Source organism: Ascaphus truei, chromosome 2, assembly GCF_040206685.1.
Source record: "Ascaphus truei isolate aAscTru1 chromosome 2, aAscTru1.hap1, whole genome shotgun sequence".
Lineage (NCBI taxonomy): Eukaryota > Metazoa > Chordata > Amphibia > Anura > Ascaphidae > Ascaphus > Ascaphus truei.
Window position 1 is genome coordinate 142,342,878 of NC_134484.1, and position 25,147 is coordinate 142,368,024.

The 25,147-nt window shown below is 43.4% G+C and overlaps 1 protein-coding gene across 14 annotated transcripts in view; it reads left to right on the plus strand.

Annotated features, from left to right (window-relative positions):
- Positions 1 to 25,147, plus strand: part of PTPRM (protein tyrosine phosphatase receptor type M) — a 791,475-nt gene that overhangs the window by 375,256 nt on the left and 391,072 nt on the right. For all 14 annotated transcript variants that reach the window (XM_075585347.1, XM_075585335.1, XM_075585339.1 and 11 more), the window contains exons 10-11: positions 6,115 to 6,316; positions 7,390 to 7,492. In XM_075585347.1, the coding sequence (XP_075441462.1) occupies positions 6,115 to 6,316; positions 7,390 to 7,492 (305 nt within the window). The remainder of the gene's footprint in view (positions 1 to 6,114; positions 6,317 to 7,389; positions 7,493 to 25,147) is intronic.

Genomic DNA, 25,147 nt, shown 5'->3' on the forward strand with positions numbered 1-25,147 from the left:
GATGCCGGTTTGAGTGGATTGTTCAGGGACAAAAAAAAAGGCGAAATATCATAATGGGTACACTCGTCACGATTCTGTGGTGTTCCTTTTACTAAAGCCTATTGTAATAGAAACAAGCAGGTGCAATTTAAAATGTAAGCTGGCATTTATTTCTGCAAAATTACATGTTGCTAGGTTTCTAAAATGTCTGTTCTCCTTCACCTGAATACCTATGAAACACGCTGACAAAGAGCTGCACAGATTAAGCTGTCAAGCAGTAATGACAACTAAGCCCCCTCACCTGACCCAACCAGCACTGCATTTGTTTTCCTACCTTCTGCTGGTAGGCTGGCATTGTAATGCAGAGATATTCCAAAGACCAAAAACTATACAAATCATTCATTTTGAATCTGTTTCTGCTGCCACAGCTGTGGGGGGGGGGGGGGAGGTGGAAGAAAGCTGCGAGTGACGAGTGGCTAAGGTCGTTGGACCCAAATTAGTGCAATTTAGGGAATTTCATGATTCTAAACCAAAAAAACTCATCATCGAACTATTCTGACTTTACAGCATTGAAATATGTTAGGGGACTGAGGGTTTTTCGGATCAAGTTTTAAAACATTGTGGGGGAAAATAAATGAATTTTCCTTTTTTTTCCTCATCAATCAAGTGTCTTGCAGTTGGCGCAAATCACAAGTCAGAGAAGGTTTTGCCAAGTCGGACTTGCCAGAGTTCTTTTGACATTAGGAAAAGGGAACAAAAGGTTATCTACATTTTTGTCTCCATCTTCCCTCAGTATAACACTTTGAAGGTGCACAATAATAACACTTAAAGCTGCAGTCCATTTAAAAAAATAAATAAAAAAAAATCCCCATTCAATATGTGCATCAATACAATCTGCACACTGACAAGTGATTAGCTAAGCTGCAGATCGACCAGTTCTCCTGTAATCGACTGTAATAGATCACTTGCTCCGGGTTATTTCATTCAGTTCTTGCACAGCATTTTGGGAAATATAGTTCTTGGAATATTATGTGACTGGGCAGTTACTAGATACAATTGGTGCACAGCTGGAGAGAAGGCGGGGCTCAAGAGCCAAAGCCTATCAGAAGGGGAAGGAGCTGTCACTTTGGAAATGCTTCCTACATTAGAAACATTAAAAATGTCTTTAAAACATTCATTTTTTTAATTTTTTTAAATGCTACATATATTTTCTCATAGTACAGAACACACATGTATGATATTGCTTGAACTTCTGCTTTAATTATGTGATGGTAACTCCTGAAATGCCAGTTATAACTGATAATATATTTGGATTACTGCAAGAAATCTTGGGATACTGTCTTTAAAGCACTAAGCGCAGTATACTCAGGACATGGTTGCACTATGCGTAGGGAATAACTGCATCTTTATTTTGTTTGTTTCCATTCTGGAGATTCACTAATGATGGTTAGCTATAGATAGAATATGTATATATAGTGCTTAAAACGAATAATTGCCAATAAACTACTATACCTCAAGAATAAATCTGCTAGGTTATGTCCATTGTTAATAAAAGTGGCTATTGTATTATGAAATCTAAAAAATAAAAGTAAGTTTCACAGGAAACCTTAAGAAACTCTTGTAGAGAGAGAATTACACAGCGGTAATTCACATTTTTACTTCTGGAGTATGAGGCTTGTTTGTATGGATATACAGCTGTGATTAAGTTCATGTTAAAACATGTTCCTGAATCACATCCACAGCCCAAATGTCTTTTTCCTCTGACTAAGATTGAACTTCTCTTTAGTCTCCTGTTTGATTCAACAAGGCCCCATCTACAGCAAAAACTACCACCCCATTTTGTGAATACCTGCTCCTTATTCTAATTGTCAAAGTTGTTTGTTTTTGTTATTGTACATTTCTTGAGACTGTGGCCAGGATTAAGAGTTCATATCGTTCTCGGTAAAAAAGAAATAACAATAATGGGTGTTTTTACCGCAATGTTATAATCTTAACTTACTAACACTGCAGTAAAATAAATATAAATGAAAACCGTGATGGCTTCTTGGTAATTAACTCAACCGATAAACAGAAGTTAATTACTGCTAGGGAGGAAATGGTGGAGGCGAATATATTCTACTTCTACCATAGGGTTATGAAATAAGAATTATTACAAACTCTATGGCGGAAAATACATGAACCCTTTTGATACCTGAATATAACACAGGCACCAGATTAAAATCTTACAAATGAATAAACTAATCAAACAAATACAGATATCATTAAGAACTCCTTAGAAGTCCAACAGGCCAGCTAGTCATGGCCAACCCATGACTAGCTGGCCACTAACAGATTAATATTTTGTAAAATGTGTAGGTAATCCATTTGTATCACCTATTCCAGGTTGGTTTGGGTTTTCTTGCCCATAAGGTCCCTAATGCACTCCTGATCAGATAGGTATGGAAGAAGTATGGGGTACATAGCCATGAAAGGCCCATCCGATACGGGACATTGCTAACTCTAGGCAAGAGAGTGCCAATTTATCCCTTACTACAGGTAACAAATCCCCAGAATAGGAGTGAGAGCTACCAGGGGATGAAGTTTAGGGTATTATGTTTTGCCACAAGTTTTCTGTCAAGTGTATGTCAATACCTGACGGCTGCCAAATAAAGCACCTTTTATGTTTTACAAAAGTTCCTGGCGCCCTCCCTTTTCTACCTGCTTATTCACACCCAGCCTACACCTACCTAACACCCTGAAAAGGTATGAGGGACTGAGCAATGCAATGTATATGGTCAATCCGATGTGAGCTCCTTTGGAGCAGGTACGGAGGGTTACATACTCAAAATGCTTTGTCTTATATATTTAGAAAAGAAGAAATTTGCCTGAAGTTGGTGTAATCAAAGCACATGTTGTCTAATGTTAATGTATATCGCTCATTTTTATCACCTACTCCAAGATGGTGTTATTATTAGCTTGTTAACCTGAGATAGAGAGTCTGAGAAATGGAGGGAGAGTACAAGAGAGGACAATTGCCCGAGGCACTGTAGGTGGGAAAGAAAGAAAGATTGGAGTCATTGGGAAGAAACATCAAGGGGAAGCTATCATAATAAATCAGCTGTTTCTGTAGTCCTGTAGCTCCGGCATTTTCAATATTATTTATCACAGATCACTTCAGTGTCAATAATTATATGGAGGAACACCCAAATCATTTTTAGGCCTGGGTTAATGCATGATAGATACAGTATACCTGACATGAAGTTATAAGTCTATCTGGCTGTGATTGGAAAGTCTCAATAAAACTTTGATGACAAGAATACATATGTAATGGAACATGCTAATATTTTTTAGAAATGTTTTGCATATTTTAATGATAGTGAACATTGGGACTTAAAATTAGCATAAACGTAAAGCAGTATCTCCCTTCCCCATCTTTTGCCTACGTCAGCAGTCTGCCCTCTTTTTATTATTTAAGAGGAAGTTTTTCCCAATACTGTTTGTCTCATAGAACAAAAGCTGCCTAGTAATCACTTCACGGTCATGAGTAACTGTTATCGTATAAGTAAGTTTCCTAGCAGTTTCCTAAAAATACTGGTACTTTGGAGATACTGTAGTGCCGACGATTATTCTAAAACAAATCTGGGGCAATCGCCAAAAAGACCCAGGTACATGCTGGGTACATCCTGGGTACATGCTGCAACATTTCACACATTTCTGCAGACAGACTAATGGCCCATCGGATTAACAACGGGGGTCCCTGGCAGTCCCATTCAAACTGGCAGTCCCATTCAAACTGAATGGGACTGTCAGGAACCCCTGCTGTGTTAATCCGATGGGCCATTAGTCTCTTCAGAAATGTGTGAAATGTTGCAGCATGTACCCAGCATGTACCTGGGTCTTGTTGGTGATAGACCCAGATTTTCCAAGGCAAGTTTAAGGCAAGTGTTAGAAAATTCGTCGGCACACCTGTAAATATCTCTTTAACCAGTATTAAAATGGTGATGACCCTGTACTGGTTTTACACAAAGTTTAAATTATATATCATCTTCAGCCCTTGTTAACTCTATGCCCAGGACATACCTGAAAACGAGAGTTAACTCTCAATGTATTACTTCCTGGTAAAATATTTTATAAATAAATGTTGATCCACTGCTGGATGAAGGCCTCCCCAAGAATCTTCCAGGTATTGCGGTTGTACTAGCCTCTCTAGTTGGTTTGTTCCAACAAATTTTCGGATTCCATCCTCGCCGTCTCGGTCTTTTGATATCCCTTGGAACCCAGTCGAGTACCATCCATGTCCAACTATGGTCATTTCTTGCGATATCTGGCCCATTGTCATTTTAATTTCTTCACCCTGGTTTTAATGTCAAAGAAAAAAACTAGCGCTAAATACTAAATAAAGAGGCAATAAAGAATAATAATGAAAAAATTCATATAACAATAATCAAAAGTATAAACCAATATATAGTTACAAGTCCAGTCCAGGAGACAAAAGGAATATAGATAGTCCAACTGCACAAAACTGCTGTAAAGCCAAAAAAGCAGTAAATGGGGGCTGCTGTACCCAGGAAGAATCACTTCCCAAGAAGAATCTGTGCAAGAAAAGAAACATGGCACAACCATTACCAAAAGAATAGGATTTATTATAAAAATGAGGGAAGACTATGCCCACTTACAAGATAGTTAAAAATTGAATACATGTAACGGTTTCTTTGCAACTTTGTAACGGTCGCACTAGTGTTAGTCACCGTCAGCTCAGGGAAACTCCAGATCGTGAACCGGATAACTCAAGACACCTCCTGCTTCTGAGCCTTCTGCTGTAGGCTGTGAGAGTCCTCCGACCCCGACGCCAGCAACTGCATTGCCCGATGTTACACTGCAATAGAGGTGCAGATGGATCCGATACACCAGCTCACAATACATGTGGTTAGCAGGGGTTCCCTTCGGCATACAACTTGCGTCTCAAAGTAGTGCAATGATGTCACTCCCGCACATACATATATATACAGCTAAACCCTGTTATAACGCGATCCGTTACAACGCGAATCCGCTTATAACGCGGTGCAAGCGTGGCTCACAATTTTCGTATGTATGAATATTTACAACACGATTATTGGTATCTTAAATACTTTTATTGTACAATTCATACAATTGTACATTATTTGTAACGCGATCCGCTTATAATGTGATGTGATTCTTTGGACCCTAAGCACAGCGTTATAAGGGGGTTGAGCTGTGTGTATGTGTGTGTGTGTGTGTGTGTGTGTATATATACACACACACACACACACACACACACACACACACACACACACACACACACACACACACACACACACACACACAGAGAGAGAGAGAGAGACGAAGGATCAGTGTAGATTGTACTGCTATAGTAGAGTTTAGCTTCAACATCTTTTCCAAACAATGTATAGCAGAACACACGGTCTTTTTGTACAATTTAAAAAAAAAATTTGATTCACCACTCCAAGCAAGGTAACAATTACACTTTGCATTGTCTTATGAGAGAAAAAAAAAACAATATGTAATTTTGCCTTGATTGCTTCCATGGAAATTATATGTCTTGTGGTGAACACTGATTGCAACAACTGCTGAAAAACAGGTTACAAATCCCATCAGCATTGACAGGGTTAATGGGCTCCATGAGCATACCTCGTTTCATATGTGCGGAAAGCCATTTGTAGACCTCACATCAGCATGTCAGGTTTATTTTGAGTTTAAATGTTTTTTCTGCGTCCTTTGTGGAAAATGTACCTTGAAAAGTTGCCTCTGCCATCATGAAAAGATAATCTTTTAAGGCAATCTAATTATTGAAGGACAGAGCAGAAATTAGACTATCACCTTGGCAGCATGAAAGCAAACAACTCGAAGGTATTAGGTTAAGCCTGGACCCATCTTTTACATGTGTAATCCACCCGGCTCTAAGTCTCTGTATCTGTAAGAGTAATAGCTCATAACATTTTTGGCTGCGTTCCTGTGCCCCTACATTGGATTCAGGATTTGAAGAGTCTAGGGGAATATGATATGTTATCATAAAATGTCTGACAGTGCATACATCAGAAGGGTTTAACGGATAAAGATGCAATCTCAGTATGCCAACTCAAGACTTTCTATCATTCCTTTCTCATCCTCTTGCAGATCTCCTACAAGGCAGTCAGCTCCTTCGACCCAGAAATAGATTTATCCAATCAAAGTGGACGGGTTTTAATAGTAGGAAATGAAACTCACTACCTGTTCTTTGGATTGTATCCTGGGACAACGTATTCCTTCACCATCCGAGCAAGCACAGCAAAGGGCTTTGGGCCCCCTATTACAAATCAGTTCACCACGAAAATCTCAGGTATTATATTGAATGGGGACTATATCTTATTTCTAATCTTGCCATCTTCAGTGTAAGAATGTTACATGATCACTGCAGAAAAGCCTGCATTTCTTACAGATATTGAGACGTTGGATACGACGGTGAGTCACAACAGAAGCTTCATTAGCATCTGATATGACCGACCTATGAGCGAAACACGACAGCGTGCTGTTATTAGCTTTCATCCCATATACTGTAGGGGGGGGGCAGTGGAAAATAAAACATTGCATAAAATGATTTCCGCCAACTCCGTACATGTCAATAGACATATTAGAAATCTCCTTCAAAGAAGCATCAACTACAGTAGTCCAAAATTGCAGTAATCTGGATTGAGGGATAAAAATAAAATTAAAAAAAACTTTAAAAATGTAGAATGGTGAACATGTTATATTATAGTTATTTTTTTCTTAATTTTTGCAAAATAGCATAAAAGGAGATATTTTTAAATAGAAACTATAATTACTCACTAATTTACAGTGACATTTATAGGGGCAGTTCAATGTATCGGTTCATAAAATATGTATCCTTAGAAACGCCTGTAAACTGCTTGAATCCAGTGTTCATATTCATTTTTCACGAGATACAAATAAAGTAGTATTTCTTATTTATATCTTGTGAAAATGAATAGGAACACTGGATTCAAGCAGATCAGTTACTTATGTGTCTCTGTTAGACTAATAATGGCGTAATAATTACAACGTTGCAAACAAAGAACATAGCTTGGAGGACGGACAAATAGTATTATCACCAAAAATACATTGGATACAATTGTAAAAATCCTCCAAAGCATTTGTTGACCAAGATTAATGTCAACAGTTTAAAAATGATCTTTAAGTACTTATAGCCCTACCTATTTAATTTTTTTTTATTATTAAAGGTGTCTATTAGCGACATTTCATCAATGAATCACATACTAATTAGTATTTAGTTCACTTTTGTCCTACTGTAGGCAGGACTGCCCCTTTAAGTGTCAGTGTGCAATACACATATACATTCAATTGATCTTGGCTACAGTTTAAACTCATTGCGTTCGTTCTTGTTTGTATTCCCAGCACCCTCTATGCCAACGTATGAACTAGAAACACCTTTGAATCAGACTGACAGCGCTGTGACAGTCATGCTGAAGCCAGCTCAGAGAAGAGGCGCTCCTATCAGGTACAGAGGGGAGAGACAAAAACAAACAAACGGAAAGAAAAAAAAAAGGATTTTTTTTTAAAATATGAAGTGGATTATTTTTCTTTAATTTGTTTCTGGGGATTACTTTCTACACCTTAATCAGTGTGTAAATCCATGTCTGCCTTAGCTATAATTAAATTAAACAACTGAAGAAAGAGAAACACTTTGATGAGCGTTTCGAGTATTGTTTAAAGCATTTGATCCAGATTCAAATGGCTTGTTCTTTGATGATAGAGAACAAAGCCACAGCTCTGTTGTGTGGGTGGTTTCCACACTTCTGTAGTGTAATTGCTGGCTGCTATCTTAACAATTCATGGGTATAGCACATATTTACCCTGAATTGTTTTATACAAACCATTTTATATTTACTCACTGTATATAAAGGGCTGACCACAGCTAATTTGCCAGTTATGTTTTGGTGTAACAATAAAACAGTAAGTGGTCTTTTTTTAATGAAAAGCCCCTGCTGGTGGACAATTTCATATGTAGCAACCTCGGTTTTGAAAATAAACGGATTTTGTAGTACTAAGGGCAAATAATACCACACAGAGCAGAGGGGAGCCTGTCTTCCATTTAAATAAAAAGCAGGATGAACTGGCACCCTTTGGGACATACTGGGGTCTATTTATCAAATCTCTTAGCTGAATCTCTGGTGCAAGAAATAGCAATGGCATTTGCTCCATATATTTGCACCAGTTTCCAGATAAGAAACGTTAACAAATAACTCCCACTGAATGTAAGGCAATATAAGGACATCCTTGAATAGATTGCTAACAGATGCTATGGAGTGGACATCAGGATAACGGTAAGTTTGTGTGAAATCTGCTTGCAGTGTCGTAGAAATAAACAATGTAATGGAATCAAGCAGTGAAAGCATGAAGTGATAGAAAAATAAAGGACCCCAACCACTTATTGGGGGTCGCCTAAAGATAAACGAATGGATTATGATAAATGTGCAAATGGTACTGTTGTTTCTGCATAATCTGTGGCAGCACAGACCAGCTATGTGCCGTGGGCTTATTGTATTTCAGCTGGGACAATACAGGCTCACATATACAGATGCGTGTCCTCGGTCGGACACGGTCCTGCAACCGATTGCGGCCCACCCAGATTAACGCTGCGGGGAATCTGATCCGGAAGCATGTATCTGTAGGAACTTAATCAAAATGTGCAACTTTTATAAAAGGAAAGGAAAATAGTGGAGACGCAGCAAAGTTTTTTTTTTAGTTTAAGCGCTCACGGGAGCGCAGGGCCGGTCACATGAGCGGTTCGCCCAATGAGGGCGAACCAGCTCCGTGACGTCCCTCAGCCTAAGAATAAGAGGAGGGGATGTAGTATGGCTAAATTGTGGATATAACCAAAAACTCTGCAAATCTAGTAACATAGTAGTATTTGAGTAACTTGAATAGTGTAATCTTGGTGAGTGGCATGAAATCTGTATGGGATATCATTCAAAAGGAAGTCACATGTTGGGAAATCAGAGCATACCGAGTTTCCAAGATGTTAAGTAAGTACAGTATAGAGGTATATATGAGCCAAAGAAGGGTGGGTAGAGTTGTTGGTCCCTTTTTCCATGCAGTAACAAAGGAGGGAGAGGGAGTAGGTGGCATGATACCTTTTATTGGACCAACAAGTAGCTGATATGGTCCAAGCTTTCGAACCTCTCAGGGTCAGGAACCTGATGAAGGACCCTGAGTGGTTAGAAATCTTGTAACATATCAACTACTTGTTGTCCAACAAAATGTATTATACCACCTACGCCCTCTCCTTCCTTTGCTACTACATGTTATATATGAGGAAGCAGTGGCAAGTGAGAGAAGGAACAAGGGTGGAGTGTTCAACCGGCATACCACACCAACAAAAAACCTTCTGCAATCTGGTACCTTAACCTTTTCCTATGTGAAGACATGTAAAAACTGGATCTTATCAATGTTTCTAACATCATCATCATACAACAAATAAAAATATCACTACATTCACATGTCTCAGACAGGTCTGCACACCTGCTTTTGCCCATCATCTCATAGCATACAAGTGTGAGTGCTCATTTGCATGTAATTTCCCAGAATCCCTGGTAGCAGTGAAAGCATTATATGCTAAGAGATAATGATGCGAAGCAGGGCTGCAGATCTGTGTGAGACGTGAATGTGCTCACAAGTGGTATTTGTAGTTGCTGTATGCTGTACTGTGTAGGGTTGTTGTCACTTTTTTACCCACCATAACTTATACACGTGTGATTGTAGCAAATCATTCAAATATATAATCAGGTGTGGTACCCATGGTGAATGTTTGTGTTATGCTGTAAACACAGTTGATAGTTTGTATATATTTGGCTGCAGTTTGCCGTCGCTGTGACGCTACATCGGCGACTTTGTGATCCTGTTGTCATTTGTTGCTTTGACAACTGTGTAAGCACACTCAGGATATAACAATGGAAGAGTTGGTTGTGTATCATAACCTTGTGGGCGACTGTCAAAGTACCTGCTTGAAAAAGGACAGCAAATCTGACCGGAAGAGTTTTTAGAAGGTGGATGAGAGAGAGGACAGCAGTCAAAATTGTTAGGAAGCTGATGAGATGAAAGATAATCAATTTATCATACAGTATTTAAAAGAAAGTGCTAGGGGACGTAAGAATTGTCCTATGTGACAGTTTAAAAAATAAAGGAACGCATCTGAAATGGGAAGCATCTGTTTAGACAGGACAACATATATAACTAAAAACAAAACATAGGTCACACACATGTGGTGTAACCAGACACCTTAACAAACGAGGGCACTCAGGGAATATCTCAAATATAAATCAATCATTTATAGAGAAACGATCCATAGCCTATCGTGATAAAAACATTAAAAAAAACTCAAAATCAACATCTAGCAGCAGCAATGAGAACCATCATCCTACACCTATTTATTTTTATTTATTTATAAAATGTTTTACCAGGAAGTAATACATTGAGAGTTACCTCTCGTTCTCAAGTATGTCCTGGGCAACCCATGATAAGGAGCCAAGCTGCACAACTATTAATGTATCCATGTAGCAGCATGACTATATAAATACATTCACATAAGAGTCTAATACAGGGGTGCACAAACTGGAGGGCGCGAGAACATTTTTTTGGGGGGCGCAGCGGTTGCAGAGGTCTTCCGCAAAGCATTTAAAGGAAATGCTGGGGAGCGCGCAAGGCCTCTGTAACTCACGTACCTTCTCTCCGACGGCTTCTGGTGACTGGCAACGTGCCGTCAAATTATGCCGCGGGATCATGTGATGTCACATGACCCCGTGGCGTCATTTGATGCCAGATGCCAGGTTGGGGGGGGGGGGAGCATGAGCAATGGGGATGAGTAGGCAGGGGGGCGCAGGGCCAAAAGTTTGCGCACCCCTGGTGTAATATAACATCTTACATCTGTGTTCAGATGAGGCCGTGAAACAACTCCCATCGGTGATGATCCCGGGTACACATATAGTACAATATAATCAAGTATTCCACACTCTAGTTAATGTACTGTAGATAATGCTGCGGACATAAAGTCCACATATAATAAAGTGACCAGTGAGACAGTGTGAAACTCACAACAGGATATTGTGCTGATATGGCATATATCACCATTTAAGTAAGCCCCAGAATTGCACAATAAAGTGCAAATGTGAAAGACAAAACACGAGTGTCGTTTGGGAATGAGGAAATATCCTGACGAAGCAACGCTTAGTAAAACGTGCATAGGGCATCAACACGCAGCCACACATCAGTGCTTGTTTCCCAAAGTGTTGCTTCGTCAGGGGCATTCCTCACTTCCAAACGAGTCAGCGTCCCTGCACGTCTGCCCGCCAGAACTTTACATAAAGTAGATATAGTATTACCTACGGAGAAAGGACAGGCTGCAATTCAGATAAGGAGTGTCTTGCCACAACACTCGTGTTTTGTCTTTCACATTTGCACTCTACTATGCAATTATTGTGCTTATTTAAATGGTGATATATGCCATACTGAAGATAGGATGATTTTAAGCCTAGATATTAATTATGCTATATATACATATATAGTCAGCATGTAACTGGTTAAAATAAGTAATTTAGTATTAAGTTATAAATTATATTAGAAAATGATTATCTGACTCTTCAAAGATAAGCTGAAGATAGCCAGGTGTATGTTTAATGTCTGCTAAGTTGCAACCGTTTGGATTCAAAGGTTGGTTAAATAGTAGTAAGATCATACAATAGAGATGGGTCTTAAAAGATAAGGAACATAGGATTAACTGGCGTTACTTAGTGACAGAACAAAGAAGGGTCTTCTAAATAATCAGTAAATATTGCTAAATGAAGGAACATTGGTTTAAACATTGATGATTGACTAAGAGCATTTTAGGCTGACACTGAGAAAAGCAGGTGATTGCTATGTTAAGGAAATGTATAAAGATTGCGTTTGGATTTATAGAATTCAGAGTCATTTAACACCCAAGCTAAGAACAACCAAGCTAATGATACTCCACTCTATAACTACATTCTATATGCCTGAATGATGTCACGGACTGAAATTATGCTGTAACAGATGTTTTCTGTTGTCAGAATAAATTGAGAAAAGAACCGGACTGTCAACTGTTTGATATATATTGAATTGTACATTTATTTGCACCCATCTAATGAGCACATCTTCACATACCAGAGCTATATCATGTTGTGTGAGTTTCACACTGTCTCACTAGTCACTTTATGATAGGTGGACTTTATGTCTGCAGCATTATCTACAGTTCATTAACTGGAGTGTGGAACACTTTATTATATTATACTATATGTGTATGTATGTATGTATGTATGTCTTTATTTGTATAGCGCCATAAAATGTACATAGCGCTTCACAGTAGTAATACATGTCATATAAATAACAAATATAAATAACAGATCATGGGAATAAGTGCTTCAGACATACTGTAAAAGTAACATTAAGGAAGGAGTCCCTGCTCCGAGGAGCTTACAATCTAATTGGTAGGTAGGGAGAACGTACAGAGACAGTAGGAGGGAATACTAGTAAGTGCGTCTGCAGGGGGCCAAGCTTTGTGTCATGTGTCCATGATTATCCAGTGCTACTCATATGCTTCTTTAAGCAGATGTGTCTTAAGGTGGGTCTTAAAGGTGGATAGCGAGTGGGCTAGTTGGGTATTGAGGGGAAGGGCATTCCAGAGGTGTGGGGCAGAAAGTGAGAAAGGTTTAAGGCGGGAGAGAGCTTTAGATACAAAGGGGGTAGAAAGAAGACATCCTTGAGAAGAACGCAAGAGTCGTGATGGTGCATAGCGAGAAATTAGGGCTGAGATGTAATGAGGGGCAGAAGAATGTAAAGCTTTAAAAGTGAGCAGTAGAATTGAGTGTGAGATACGCGATTTAATCGGAAGCCAGGAGAGGGATTTCAGCAGGGGAGACGCTGAGACAGATTTAGGAAAGAGTAGAGTGATTCTGGCAGCAGTGTTTAGGATAGATTGTAGGGGAGACAGGTGAGAGGTAGGAAGGCCGGACAGCAGGAGGTTGCAGTAATCGAGACGTGAGAGAATGAGGGATCTTTACCGATGGGAGTGATTCTTATTTGAATTCAATAACACGGTTATGCTGCTACATTGTTTCACTGCTTCACCTAAACACAGATGTACAGTAGGCTGTTATATTAGACTCTTATGTGAATGTATTTATATAGTCATGCTGCTGCATGTATACATTAACAGTTGTGCAGCTTGACTCCTTATCATAGGTGTAGGATGATGGTTCTCATTGCTGCTGCTAGATGTTGATTTGTGTGTTTTTTTAATTTTATTTTTATGACAAATATTTTTATTGGTTTTCATGGAGGGTTACAGGCAACATTCCAAAACATTTAAGGAGGGCATGTTTACATAACACAGTGTGCATACAATAAAACAATCAATCCTTAAAGACCTATACAGGGAAAACTGCATCAAACATACCAGGGCAGTAACTCCTCTTATTTTGAAAGTGAGGATAGAAAAGGATAAGTAAAGTAGAAGAAAGGGGAGAATAGAGGGGAAGCGGGGAGGGGGGGGAAGCGCTTATAGCTGGTGATTTGGGTGTTTTAATTTTAATTGTAGGGCCACTGGTCCCAGACCTTGTTGAACCGGTCCAGGCTCTGGTTCAAGAGAGCCGACAAGTACTCCATCAATTTAACCTCATTTGTTCTACGGAGAACCATCTGTTTGGAGGGGGTTTTATCTTTTTCCAGTTGGCTGTAAGTGAGCAGCGAGCTGCTGTGAGCAGATGTGAGATTAGTTTTCTAAGAGAAACTGAGACTGACTCCATTGGTTTTGCTAGAAGGAACACCGGGGGGTCTAGAGTGATTTTTTCTCCTGCTATTTCCTCAATTATAGAGCGGCTCATGTTCCAGAATATCTGGACCTTGGGGCATGTCCGTAGTATATGTGCCAGGTCTCCACCCTGACCACAACCTCTCCAATACATATCAGGCTGGTAAGGTGATGTGAATTAAGTATAACACAATTGTGAGCAGGTGGGTGTGAGCCCCTCTGCCTCCAAATGTGTCCACCAGCGCTCTTACCTATCAGCCTCCTTGTGTATTAAATAACACACAAAGGGAGAGAATAAGTTACAAGGGATTTACACAGCAAAACATTAAAACAATTGTTACAATCAATTAAAATACTTAGTGTCCATGAAGTTTGCTTTTTGTGGTCCCAAATACAGAGTCCAAGCCTGATCTCCTATAGGTATGCAGCCTTTTTTCATCTGGAACCAACCTCGGGACCAGGGAAAGCTATAGACAGGGAAAGAAAAAAGAAAAAAGCGCAAGGCCCATGGGGTAATATTGTCAGATTTATGGAAAATTAAAACGGTTATAAAAACTCACAGAATAAAAATTGGTATAAGCATCTCGGTGTAAATAACAACCGCAGGAACAGGGGTGCCTGGACGTTTTCCGCTTCTTCCGATGCGTTGATGCACAGCCCTCCTCGTTGTCCCGATCAGCAACCGTTCAGCTTCCGCGTCAACTGACTCACGACGTCGGCGCGTGACGTCGATCGGGGGGTTGGATTATGGGCGGTCACCTGCTTCTTCTCCGAAGACGGAGCTCCAGGATCCCTGCTCACTGTGTTCTCTTAGTGCCGAGTGCCAGCCACAGCAGCAACCTTAGCAATGTCCGCCCTACGCGTTTCAAGGACGCTTGTCCTCTTCCTCAGGGGCACGTTCACTGCTGGTTGCTCAAGTCACGACATTATATAGCAAACATAAATTCATTAAGCAATTAATTACTGACATCAATTGAACAATTCTTTACATCGGTGCCCTATTAGTATTAATCTACAGTGTTCTCGCGAGTGTGTAGTTGGATAAGAGAATAATCTTTAATAACATAAACATAAATATATATTGAATAAAGTAAAAACATATGTAATAGTATTGCTTTGCAGTGTTCACAGAGTTATTAACTAATTATTTTAAAGGTACAATAAAATTATGTTTTTACTTTATTCAATATATATTTATGTTTATGTTATTAAAGATTATTCTCTTATCCAACTACACACTCGCGAGAACACTGTAGATTAATACTAATAGGGCACCGATGTAAAGAATTGTTCAATTGATGTCAGTAATTAATTGCTTAATGAATTTATGTTTGCTATATAATGTCGTGACTTGAGCAACCAGCAGAGAACGTGCCCCTGAGGAAGAGGACAAGCGTCCTTGAAACGCGTAGGGCGGACATTGCTAAGGTTGCTAGTGTGCCTGGCACTCGGCACTAAGAGAACACAGTGAGCAGGGATCCTGGAGCTCCGTCTTCGGAGAAGAAGCAGGTGACCGCCCATAATCCAACCCCCCGATCGACGTCACGCGCCGACGTCGCGAGTCAGCTGACGTGGCAGCTGAACGGTTGCTGATCGGGACAACGAGGAGGGCTGTGCATCAACGCATCGGAAGAAGCGGAAAACGTCCAGGCACCCCTGTTCCTGCGGTTGTTATTTACACCGAGATGCTTATACCAATTTTTATTCTGTGAGTTTTTATAACCGTTTTAATTTTCCATAAATCTGACAATATTACCCCATGGGCCTTGCGCTTTTTTCTTTACATATCAGGCTGGTCAGGGAATTTCTGTCTCAGCCTTCTCGGGGACAGGTACCAATGAAATAGAATTTTGTATACAGCAGGGCCCCGCTTTTCGGCGATCCGCTAATACGGCGGCACCGAGAAGGGGGCCGCCATGTTGAATTTAAAATCGCGCATGCGCACAACGGGCGGGTGCACCCGGCGCGCATGCGCAGACCGCCGGTTGCGCGCGCAGGTCGCACATGCACAGAAGGGCGAAAATGCCGGTTTGCGCATGCGCAGCACTGAAAATCGCCGGATCCGCTTTCTCTTTGGTAGTAGTACAAATGGATGTTTGGGCTGCAGCTTCCCAAATGTCCTCCCAGTCGTGATTTGTGTTTTTTTTTAATGTTTTTATCACGATAGGCTATGGATCGTTTCTCCATCTTGTATTGTGCCACATAATAAATGATTGATTTATATTTGAGATATTCCCTGAGTGCCCTCGTTTGTTACCTTCATTTTGTTTTTAGTATCATTATGTACCTTAGAGGAGTACCGGCACATAATTATTTCACTTTACATGAGTGTTAGAGGGAGTTTCCTATTATCCTTTAGCTGACCTGTGCAATTCTGTTTTATTTGTTTGGACAATATACTTCTGTATATATATTAACATTAATTTGATAGAAGTGGATATTGAGGCCACTCCAAGTATGTTGAGTCAGAGATATGCGCTTTCTTTGACTGTTAGGAATATCTACGTTATCCCTTTTCTAACTGTTGCTAATATTTACTTCTGCATTATACAGCTCAACCCCCTTATAACGCTGTGCTTGGGGTCCAAAGAATCACATCGCGCTATAAGCAGATCGCTTTAGAAATAATGCACAATTGTAGGCATTGTACAATAAAGTATTTAAGATACCAATAATCTTGTTGTAAAGTATTCATAAATACGAAAATTGGGAGCCACGCTTGCATCGCATTATAAGCGGATTCGCGTTGTAACGGATCGCGCTATAACGGGGTTGAGCTGTACATACTTTTTTAATGCTTTATCTTTCTGCAAGGTGTTAAGTTTTTGAAGTTTCATATAGCTTTGAAGTCTGAAACAATTGTATTTCTGTATGGTCCAAATACATAAAGTTGCAATGAAATGCAATCTTATAGACTGATGGCCTTCACTAACCTGGAGGAATGTACCCAAAAGAGTGTTCTTAATGAAATAATAATAACTTTATTTCATATAGCTTATTTCTCCCAATGGGATTCAAAGCGCTTCACAATTACAGTATAGTGCGCGGCACACAGGATTTGTTACTGCCCCGTAGAGCTTACAATCTATGTTTTTGGGGCCTGAGGCACAGGGAAATAAAGTGGCTTGCCCAAGGTCACAAGAACCTTTACTCACTGAGCCACTTGTTCAGCCGATGAGATGAAAGTCCTTGTACATTCATGGAGTCAAACGTTTGGAGCCTTGAAAACAGAATATTTGTTCTCATTTTATCACACACTATTTAATCTATGTAATATTATCTACTGTAACAAGTTTACTTTGTAATTCACAATGGCCTTGCTTTGTGTGGCATTGTTGCTGCTTCGTCATTTCATTGGCTTAATATTAAAGTCTGTATCATACAAATTCATGTCCCCCCGCTGTAATATTAAACCTTTGTCTATTAAATCTAAATTTTCTGTATAATCATGAATCCAAAGACAGGAAATGAAACCCACAGCGGCTAAAGTCATCTTTCATCTACTCCTATTTACTCCATGCGAGAAAATGAAAAAAAAATGATATGCATAAATGAAAAACTAAAAGACTGAAAATTAACTTTTGGTTAGCATTGCAAATTACGTACAATTATAGTGTACATATTGCTTTTGAGATTACGAGAAGCTGAAAAGTACACAAATATAGGAAAAACTAACTATACATGTTACGTTCTTGTACATTTGCAGAAGCTAAAATAAATTCATAAAAGCAATTAAACCGTATCCTGCTAAACTAATATATCTTCTCATCTCAGTCTGAAATGGTATTTTAGTTGTGGTCCCTACGGGACTGCATCAGATTTTGCTCAATATCAGATTTTGCTTGATATACATTTAGCAAAATATGATGCAGTTTCCATGGGCACCATAACTAGACATATATATTTGTGTGACTTGTTAGATTCCTATTAGTGTCTCGTTTTGCATTAATAAATCACTTTGGGGAAAATGGATTTGCAGGATTTATTCCATGTTTTTAAGAGCACAAGATATCTGCTTCATTTCTTGACATTAAGGCAGCAATTTTTTTCTCAGCCTTCTTCCCTAAACATATTATCTGCTGCAAAAAGGGTTTTTATTGATATTGCTTTTTGGGCTGCTGTGTTTTTCATGCCCTGACAACCATTGTAATTCAGCCAAAGCCCATGGACCCTATTTATAAGATCTTGCTAATTCACAATAGAAGATTTAAGCAAACATTACCAGCTGTTAGGATTGGTGATTTAATACCACAGTGTAAAAAGCCAGAGCAACATGTCAAGTGGCGCACAATAAAACTCTAACCAACAATTCACAATATATGTCTTCAGTCAGGGCTTATTATAGCATGAGTTGTGTATATGGTTTCCCATAAATGCTAATATTGTGTGCACAATATATTAAGATATTATATTTAGAAATAAGGGGGTCTGTTTACCAAAGTCTTGTCTGCAAACTTGGGTCAAAACTAGTTCCTACAGTTATCAAATAACAAAATCCTATTGTTTCCTGTGGGAAAAATCTAGTGCTTCTTGATTTTTTTTGCACCAATTTTGCAGACGAGAGACCTAAACAGACCGCTTTTTTCTTAATATATTGCCCACACAATATTTAATTTGTTGCTTTTAGCATGGTTAGATTAAGTAATCAAATGTGATTGTTAAATTGTGTACAAAAGGTTGTTTCTATGGCAGGCTATGTGGGGTTGCACCTTCAAATATTTGTTCCTTGACGATAGTCGAGTAATAACATTCCCAATACCTTAGTAATTTCATAAATAAGTGTAAATTAAAATGCAAGCTCGTATTAGTTCCTGAGATATAGCTTTTACAGAACGTGGGTATCATACCTTGGAACTCGTACAAGAAGCACTGTTTTCCTTAGCTCGGCTTTTAGTTAGGACGACAAACTTGTGATTTTACAAATGACCATTGCTTTTACTGCATCTGCTTCAGGAAAGTTGGCTGCTCTATTTTTGATGAATTAGTCGGATTCAGATTCATCCTTTCCTCGTATACCCAAATAATTCCCCACACAAATGGGATATTTGTTGGGGCAGTTTCCCATCTTTCTTGTGTCCGTTTCCTCAGTGGTAAAAACATAATAAGACGTAAATGAAGCTTCAGCTAGAAAACAAGGCCACAAATTTCAGGTAGAAAAACGTATACTTATGATCCATTGCTGGTTATTTTACAACTGTTCAGAGTAAAAAAGCAGTTTACCTTGTAAAATAGACACACCCTCTACAGTTATGGAATAAAACGGGTTTAAAGCAGCAATTCTCCCAATTACTGCATATTACCTTTAAAAAATAAAAATAAAATAATAATATGTACATATATATATATATATATACATTCATTGTAACATCGCCGGAAGAAGAGATCAGTGTATCTCGAAAGCTCGCACAAATAAAAGCATTTCGTTAGCCACAGAACGGTATCATCTATTTATTTTTTGATTATTGAAGCTCGGCTAACACGGTACTGATACCTCTACATGTATATATATATATATATATATATATATACAGTGCTCGACAAACCCGGTCGCCAGGTCGCCAGCTCGCCAGCTGCGATCGGATATTGGCTCGTGGCCAGTAACTTTTCCCCTGCTCTGCAAAAAAAAAAAAATCCCTGCTCGAAAAAAAAAAAATCCCTTTATCTGATAGCTGATTGGCTGTGACGCGGGATGGAGTTTACCAGGACTTCAAACCGCCCTTCCTTCTCTGCACGGGTAAAGTAATGATGGGGGGGGGGGGGAGGGGGTGTGCGCGTGTGTCTGCTACTGCTGCTGCTGCTGCTGATCCGGTCATGGAGGATTTTGAACAGATGCTCGAGGTGGGGGGAATTTAATGCACTTTAAAATATTTATATATACACTGATACATCCTGCCCCCGGTCCATGGCGCTCCCGCTGTCCGCGCGGGTCGGGAGATACCCCCCACCTCCAGCACTCTCCCGCTGTGTGCGCGTTTATCACTTGTGTTTATCACTTTAATTATTTTCTCTTTCATGCTGTATTGAGGCAGCTTCTCTCGAAGTCTCTGCATTTCAAGATATCGATAATCTGTTCTTTTTTTGCGCAGATCTTCTCTGAGTTGTTGAGCCAAATCAGTGTCTGCCTCATTTCTTCCGCGTGCACTCTCCCGCTGTGCGCGCGGGTCGGGAGATACCCCCCCACCTCTGGCACTCTCCCGCTGTGCGCGCGGGTCGTGAGATACCCCCCCCCCCACCTCCGGCACTCTCCCGCTGTGCGCGCGGGTCGGGAGATACCCCCACCACCTCCGGCACTCTCCCGCTGTGCGCGCGGGTCGGGAGATACCCCCCCCACCTCCGGCACTCTCCCGCTCTCTCCCGCTGTGCGCGCGGGTCTGGAGATACCCCCCCACCTCCGGCACTCTCCCGCTGTGCGCGCGGGTCGGGAGATACCCCCCCACCTCTGGCACTCTCCCGCTGTGCGCGCGGGTCGGGAGATACCCCCCCCCCCCCACCTCCGGCACTCTCCCGCTGTGCGCGCGGGTCGGGAGATACCCCCACCACCTCCGGCACTCTCCCGCTGTGCGCGCGGGTCGGGAGATACCCCCCCCACCTCCGGCACTCTCCCGCTGTGCGCGCGGGTCTGGAGATACCCCCCCCACCTCCGGCACTCTCCCGCTGTGCGCGCGGGTCGGGAGATACCCCCCCACCTCCGGCACTCTCCCGCTGTGCGCGCGGGTCGGGAGATACCCCCCCCCCACCTCCGGCACTCTCCCGCTGTGTGCGCGGGTCGGGAGACACACCCCCCCCCCCCCCCGGTGCTGTCCTCGCGGGGCGGGAGATAGTAGCCGAGTGTTTCTCCCCTCCCCTCTCTCCCCTCCACCGCTCCTGAGATACTGTGAGGTACTGAGAGAGTGTGTGTGTATGTGTATGTGAGAGAGAGATTGAGAGAGAGAGAGTGTGTGTGTATATATATGGGGGAGAGATTGAGTGTGTGTATGTGTATGGGGGAGAGCGACTGAGACTGTGTGTGTGTGTGTGTGTGTGTGTGTGTGTGTGTGTGTGTGTGTGTGTGTGTATGTATGGGGGAGAGAGAGAACGTGTGTGTGCAGGACACCAGAGGTAACCCACCCAGTCACCCACCCAGTCAGTCATCCCACCCCCCACCCAGTCAGTCATCCCACCCAGTCACCCATCCCACCCCCCACCCAGTCAGTCATCCCATCTCCCACCCAGTCACCCAGTCAGTAATCCCACCCCCACCCAGTCAGTAATCCCATCTCCCACCCAGTCACCCAGTCAGTAATCCCACCCTCCACCCAGTCACCCAGTCAGTAATCCCACCCTCCACCCAGTCACCCAGTCAGTAATCCCACCCAGTCACCCAATCAGTAATCCCACCCCCCACCCAGTCACCCAATCAGTAATCCCACCCCCCACCCAGTCACCCAATCAGTAATCCCACCCAGTCACCCAATCAGTAATCCCACCCCCCCACCCAGTCAGTAATCCCACCCCCCCACCCAGTCAGTAATCCCACCCCCCCACCCAGTCACCAGTCAGTAATCCCACCCCCCCACCCAGTCACCAGTCAGTAATCCCACCCCCCCACCCAGTCACCAATCCCACCCCCACCCAGTCACCAGTCAGTAATCCAACCCCCCCACCCAGTCACCAGTCAGTAATCCAACCCCCCCACCCAGTCACCAGTCAGTAATCCCACCCCCCACCCAGTCACCCAGTCAGTAATCCCACCCCCCCCCCCCAGTCACCCAGTCAGTAATCCCACCCCCCACCCAGTCACCCAGTCAGTAATAAAGTCACCCAGTCAGTAATCCCACCACCACCCAGTCACCCAGTCAGTAATCCCACCACCACCCAGTCACCCAGTCAGTAATCCCACCCAGTCACCAGTCAGTAATCCCACCCAGTCACCCAGTCAGTAATTCCATCCCCACCCAGTCAGTAATCCCACCCAGTCACCCAGTCAGTAATCCCACCCCCCACACAGTCACCCAGTCAGTAATCCCACCCCCACCCAGTCAGTAATCCCACCCCCACCCAGTAATCCCACCCACCCAGTCACCCAGTCAGTAATCCCACCCAGTCACCCAGTCAGTAATCCCACCCAGTCAGTAATCCCCACCAAGTCAGATAACACCCCCCCACCCAATCCCCCAGACAGTCATCCCCGTGTCAGTCGGTCATTGAGGGACTGCGGATCAGGTAAGATCCCAGTCGGGATTGCTGCTTTAGATATTGTGAAGAGGGGGCGTCCAGACACTGGTTAATGGGTGCAGGAAAATAGTCACACACACACGTAACAAGGACTAATTGTAGTAAAGTATAAATGTAATACAATAAATAAACTTATGTCAAAAAAGAATGTGTTTTACTAGGAATTTACGTAAAAAAAATTTAAGCGGGACTGGGGGCGGAGCTAGGGGAGGGGCTGGGGGCGGGGCCTGAGAGGGGCTGGGGGCGGGGCTAGGTGGCGAGTAGATTTTTTGGTTTGGCGAGTAGATTTTTGGGTGATTTGTCAAGCACTGTATATATATATATATATATATATATATATATATATATATATATATATACTTTAAGTCAGGCCTGCACAACTCGTAAAGCGAGAAGGGCCGAACTGCTCCAAGGAAAAAAAAATTGGGCCGCACGGGTAAAATCATCATCATCATCATCATCATCCTCATATCTCCCCCAGAACCCCTCACTATCAACCTTTGCGATACTCCCCATCTATCTCTCAGACCCCCATCTCCCCCTCACCCACACACATAATACTCCCTCTCCACATCAAACACACAATACCCCCCTGCACACCACACACATCCCACCCCCCTGCACCTCACATCCTTCTCCCCCCGTGCACCTCACACCACTCTCCCCCCCTGCACCTCACACCACTCTCCCCCCCTGCACCTCACACCACTCTCCCCCCCTGCACCTCACACCACTCTCCCCCCCTGCACCTCACACCACTCTCCCCCCCTGCACCTCACACCACTCTCCCCCCTGCACCTCACACCACTCTTCCCCCTGCACCTCACACCACTCTCCCCCCTGCACCTCACACCACTCTCCCCCCTGCACCTCACACCACTCTCCCCCCTGCACCTCACACCACTCTCCCCCCCTGCACCACACACCACTCTTCCCCCCTGCACCACACACCACTCTCTCCCCTTGCACCTCACATCACTCTCTCCCTTTGCACCTCACATCACTCTCCTCGCTTGCACCTCACATCACTCTCCCCCCCTGCACCACACATCACTCTCCCCCCCTGCACCACACATCACTCTCCCCCCCTGCACCACACATCACTCTCCCCCCCTGCACCTCACATCACTCTCCCCCCCTGCACCTCACATCACTCTCCCCCCCTGCACCTCAGATCACTCTCTCCCCTTGCACCTCACACCACTCTCTCCCCCTGCACCTCCAATCACCCCTGCACCTCACATCACCCCTCCTGCACATCACCTCCCCCCTCCTGCACATCACATCCCCTGCACCTCACCCCCTGCACCTCCAATCACCCCCCTGCACCTCCAATCACCCTGCACCTCACCCCCTGCACCTCACATCACTCCTCCTGCACATCACCCCCCCTCCTGCACATCACATCCCCTGCACCTCCAATCACCCCCCTGCACCTCCAATCACCCCCTGCACCTCCAATCACCCCCTGCACTTCCAATCACCCCCCTGCACCTCCAATCAACTCCTGCACCTCCAATCACCCCTGCACCTCACATCACCCCCCTGCACCTCACATCACCCCCCTGCACCTCACATCACCCCTGCACCTCACATCACCCCTGCACCTCACATCACCCCTGCACCTCACATCACCCCTGCACCTCACATCACCCCTGCACCTCACATCACCCCTCCTGCACATCACCTCCCCCCTCCTGCACATCACATCCCCTGCACCTCACCCCCTGCACCTCCAATCACCCCCCTGCACCTCCAATCACCCTGCACCTCACCCCCTGCACCTCACATCACTCCTCCTGCACATCACCCCCCCCTCCTGCACATCACATCCCCTGCACCTCCAATCACCCCCCTACACCTCCAATCACCCCCCTGCACCTCCAATCACCCCCTGCACTTCCAATCACCCCCCTGCACCTCCAATCACCCCCCTGCACCTCCAATCAACTCCTGCACCGCCAATCACCCCCCTGCACATCACATCCCCTGCACCTCACCCCCTGCACCTCACATCACTCCACCTCACATCACTCCTCCTGCACATCACCTCCCCCCTCCTGCACATCACATCCCCTGCACCTCCAATCACCCCCCTGCACCTCCAATCACCCCTGCACCTCACATCACCCCGCCTGCACATCACATCCCCTGCACCTCCAATCACCCCCCTGCACCTCCAATCACCCCCCTGCACCTCCAATCACCCCCCTGCACCTCCAATCACCCCCCTGCACCTCCAATCACCCCTGCACCTCACCCCCTGCACCTCACATCACCCCTCCTGTACATCACCCCCCCTCTCCTGCACATCACATCCCCTGCACCTCTAATCACCCCCCTGCACCTCCAATCACCCCTGCACCTCACCCCCTGCACCTCACATCACCCCCCTGCACCTCACCTCAATGCACCTCACCTCACCCCCCTGCACATATCCAAGTTCGGATCAGGGGGGGGGAGCGGCCGCAGAAGAGCTCAGCTGGCTGTGACTTCCCCCTCCGTCCCACGTTGCGAGCGGGGGGTGGGGGTGGTGGGAGGGAGCAAGGAGCGGGAGCGGGCCCTGCGGATCCGCGCCGGGACCGCGGGGAATCGCCGCCATTTTGTTTTTTTCAAAGTTTTTTTTTTTTTCAAAGTTTTTTTTTTTTTCAAAGTTTTTTTTTTTTTCAAAGTTTTTTTTTTTTTTTTTTTAAATCTCATCGAGGGCGGGCCGCGTGTTGTGCAGCCCTGCTTTAAGTTATGGTGGGTGATAAAGGTGACCAAAAGCCTCCACCGTATAGCATATAACAAATAAAAAGATCACTTGTGAGCACATTCACATGTCTTAGACAGGTCTGCAACCCTGCTATTCACCATTATCACCTAGCATACAGTGCTTCCACAGCGGCAAGGGATTCTGGGACGTGACATGCAAATGAGCACACCGTGTCACCTTTTGCCTGAAATCCATTTTTACATGGAATCTTTATAAGCTAATGCTAGCTGTTCACACAGCTTTTAAGCACAGCAAGGGTTTAGATGCAAAGCCAGTGAAACCACTCACAGACAGCTGTTTCAACCTTTTGGGTATCATCAGTGTGTTTGGCTGGTTGTACTGGCTTTGCAATTTTCAAGATG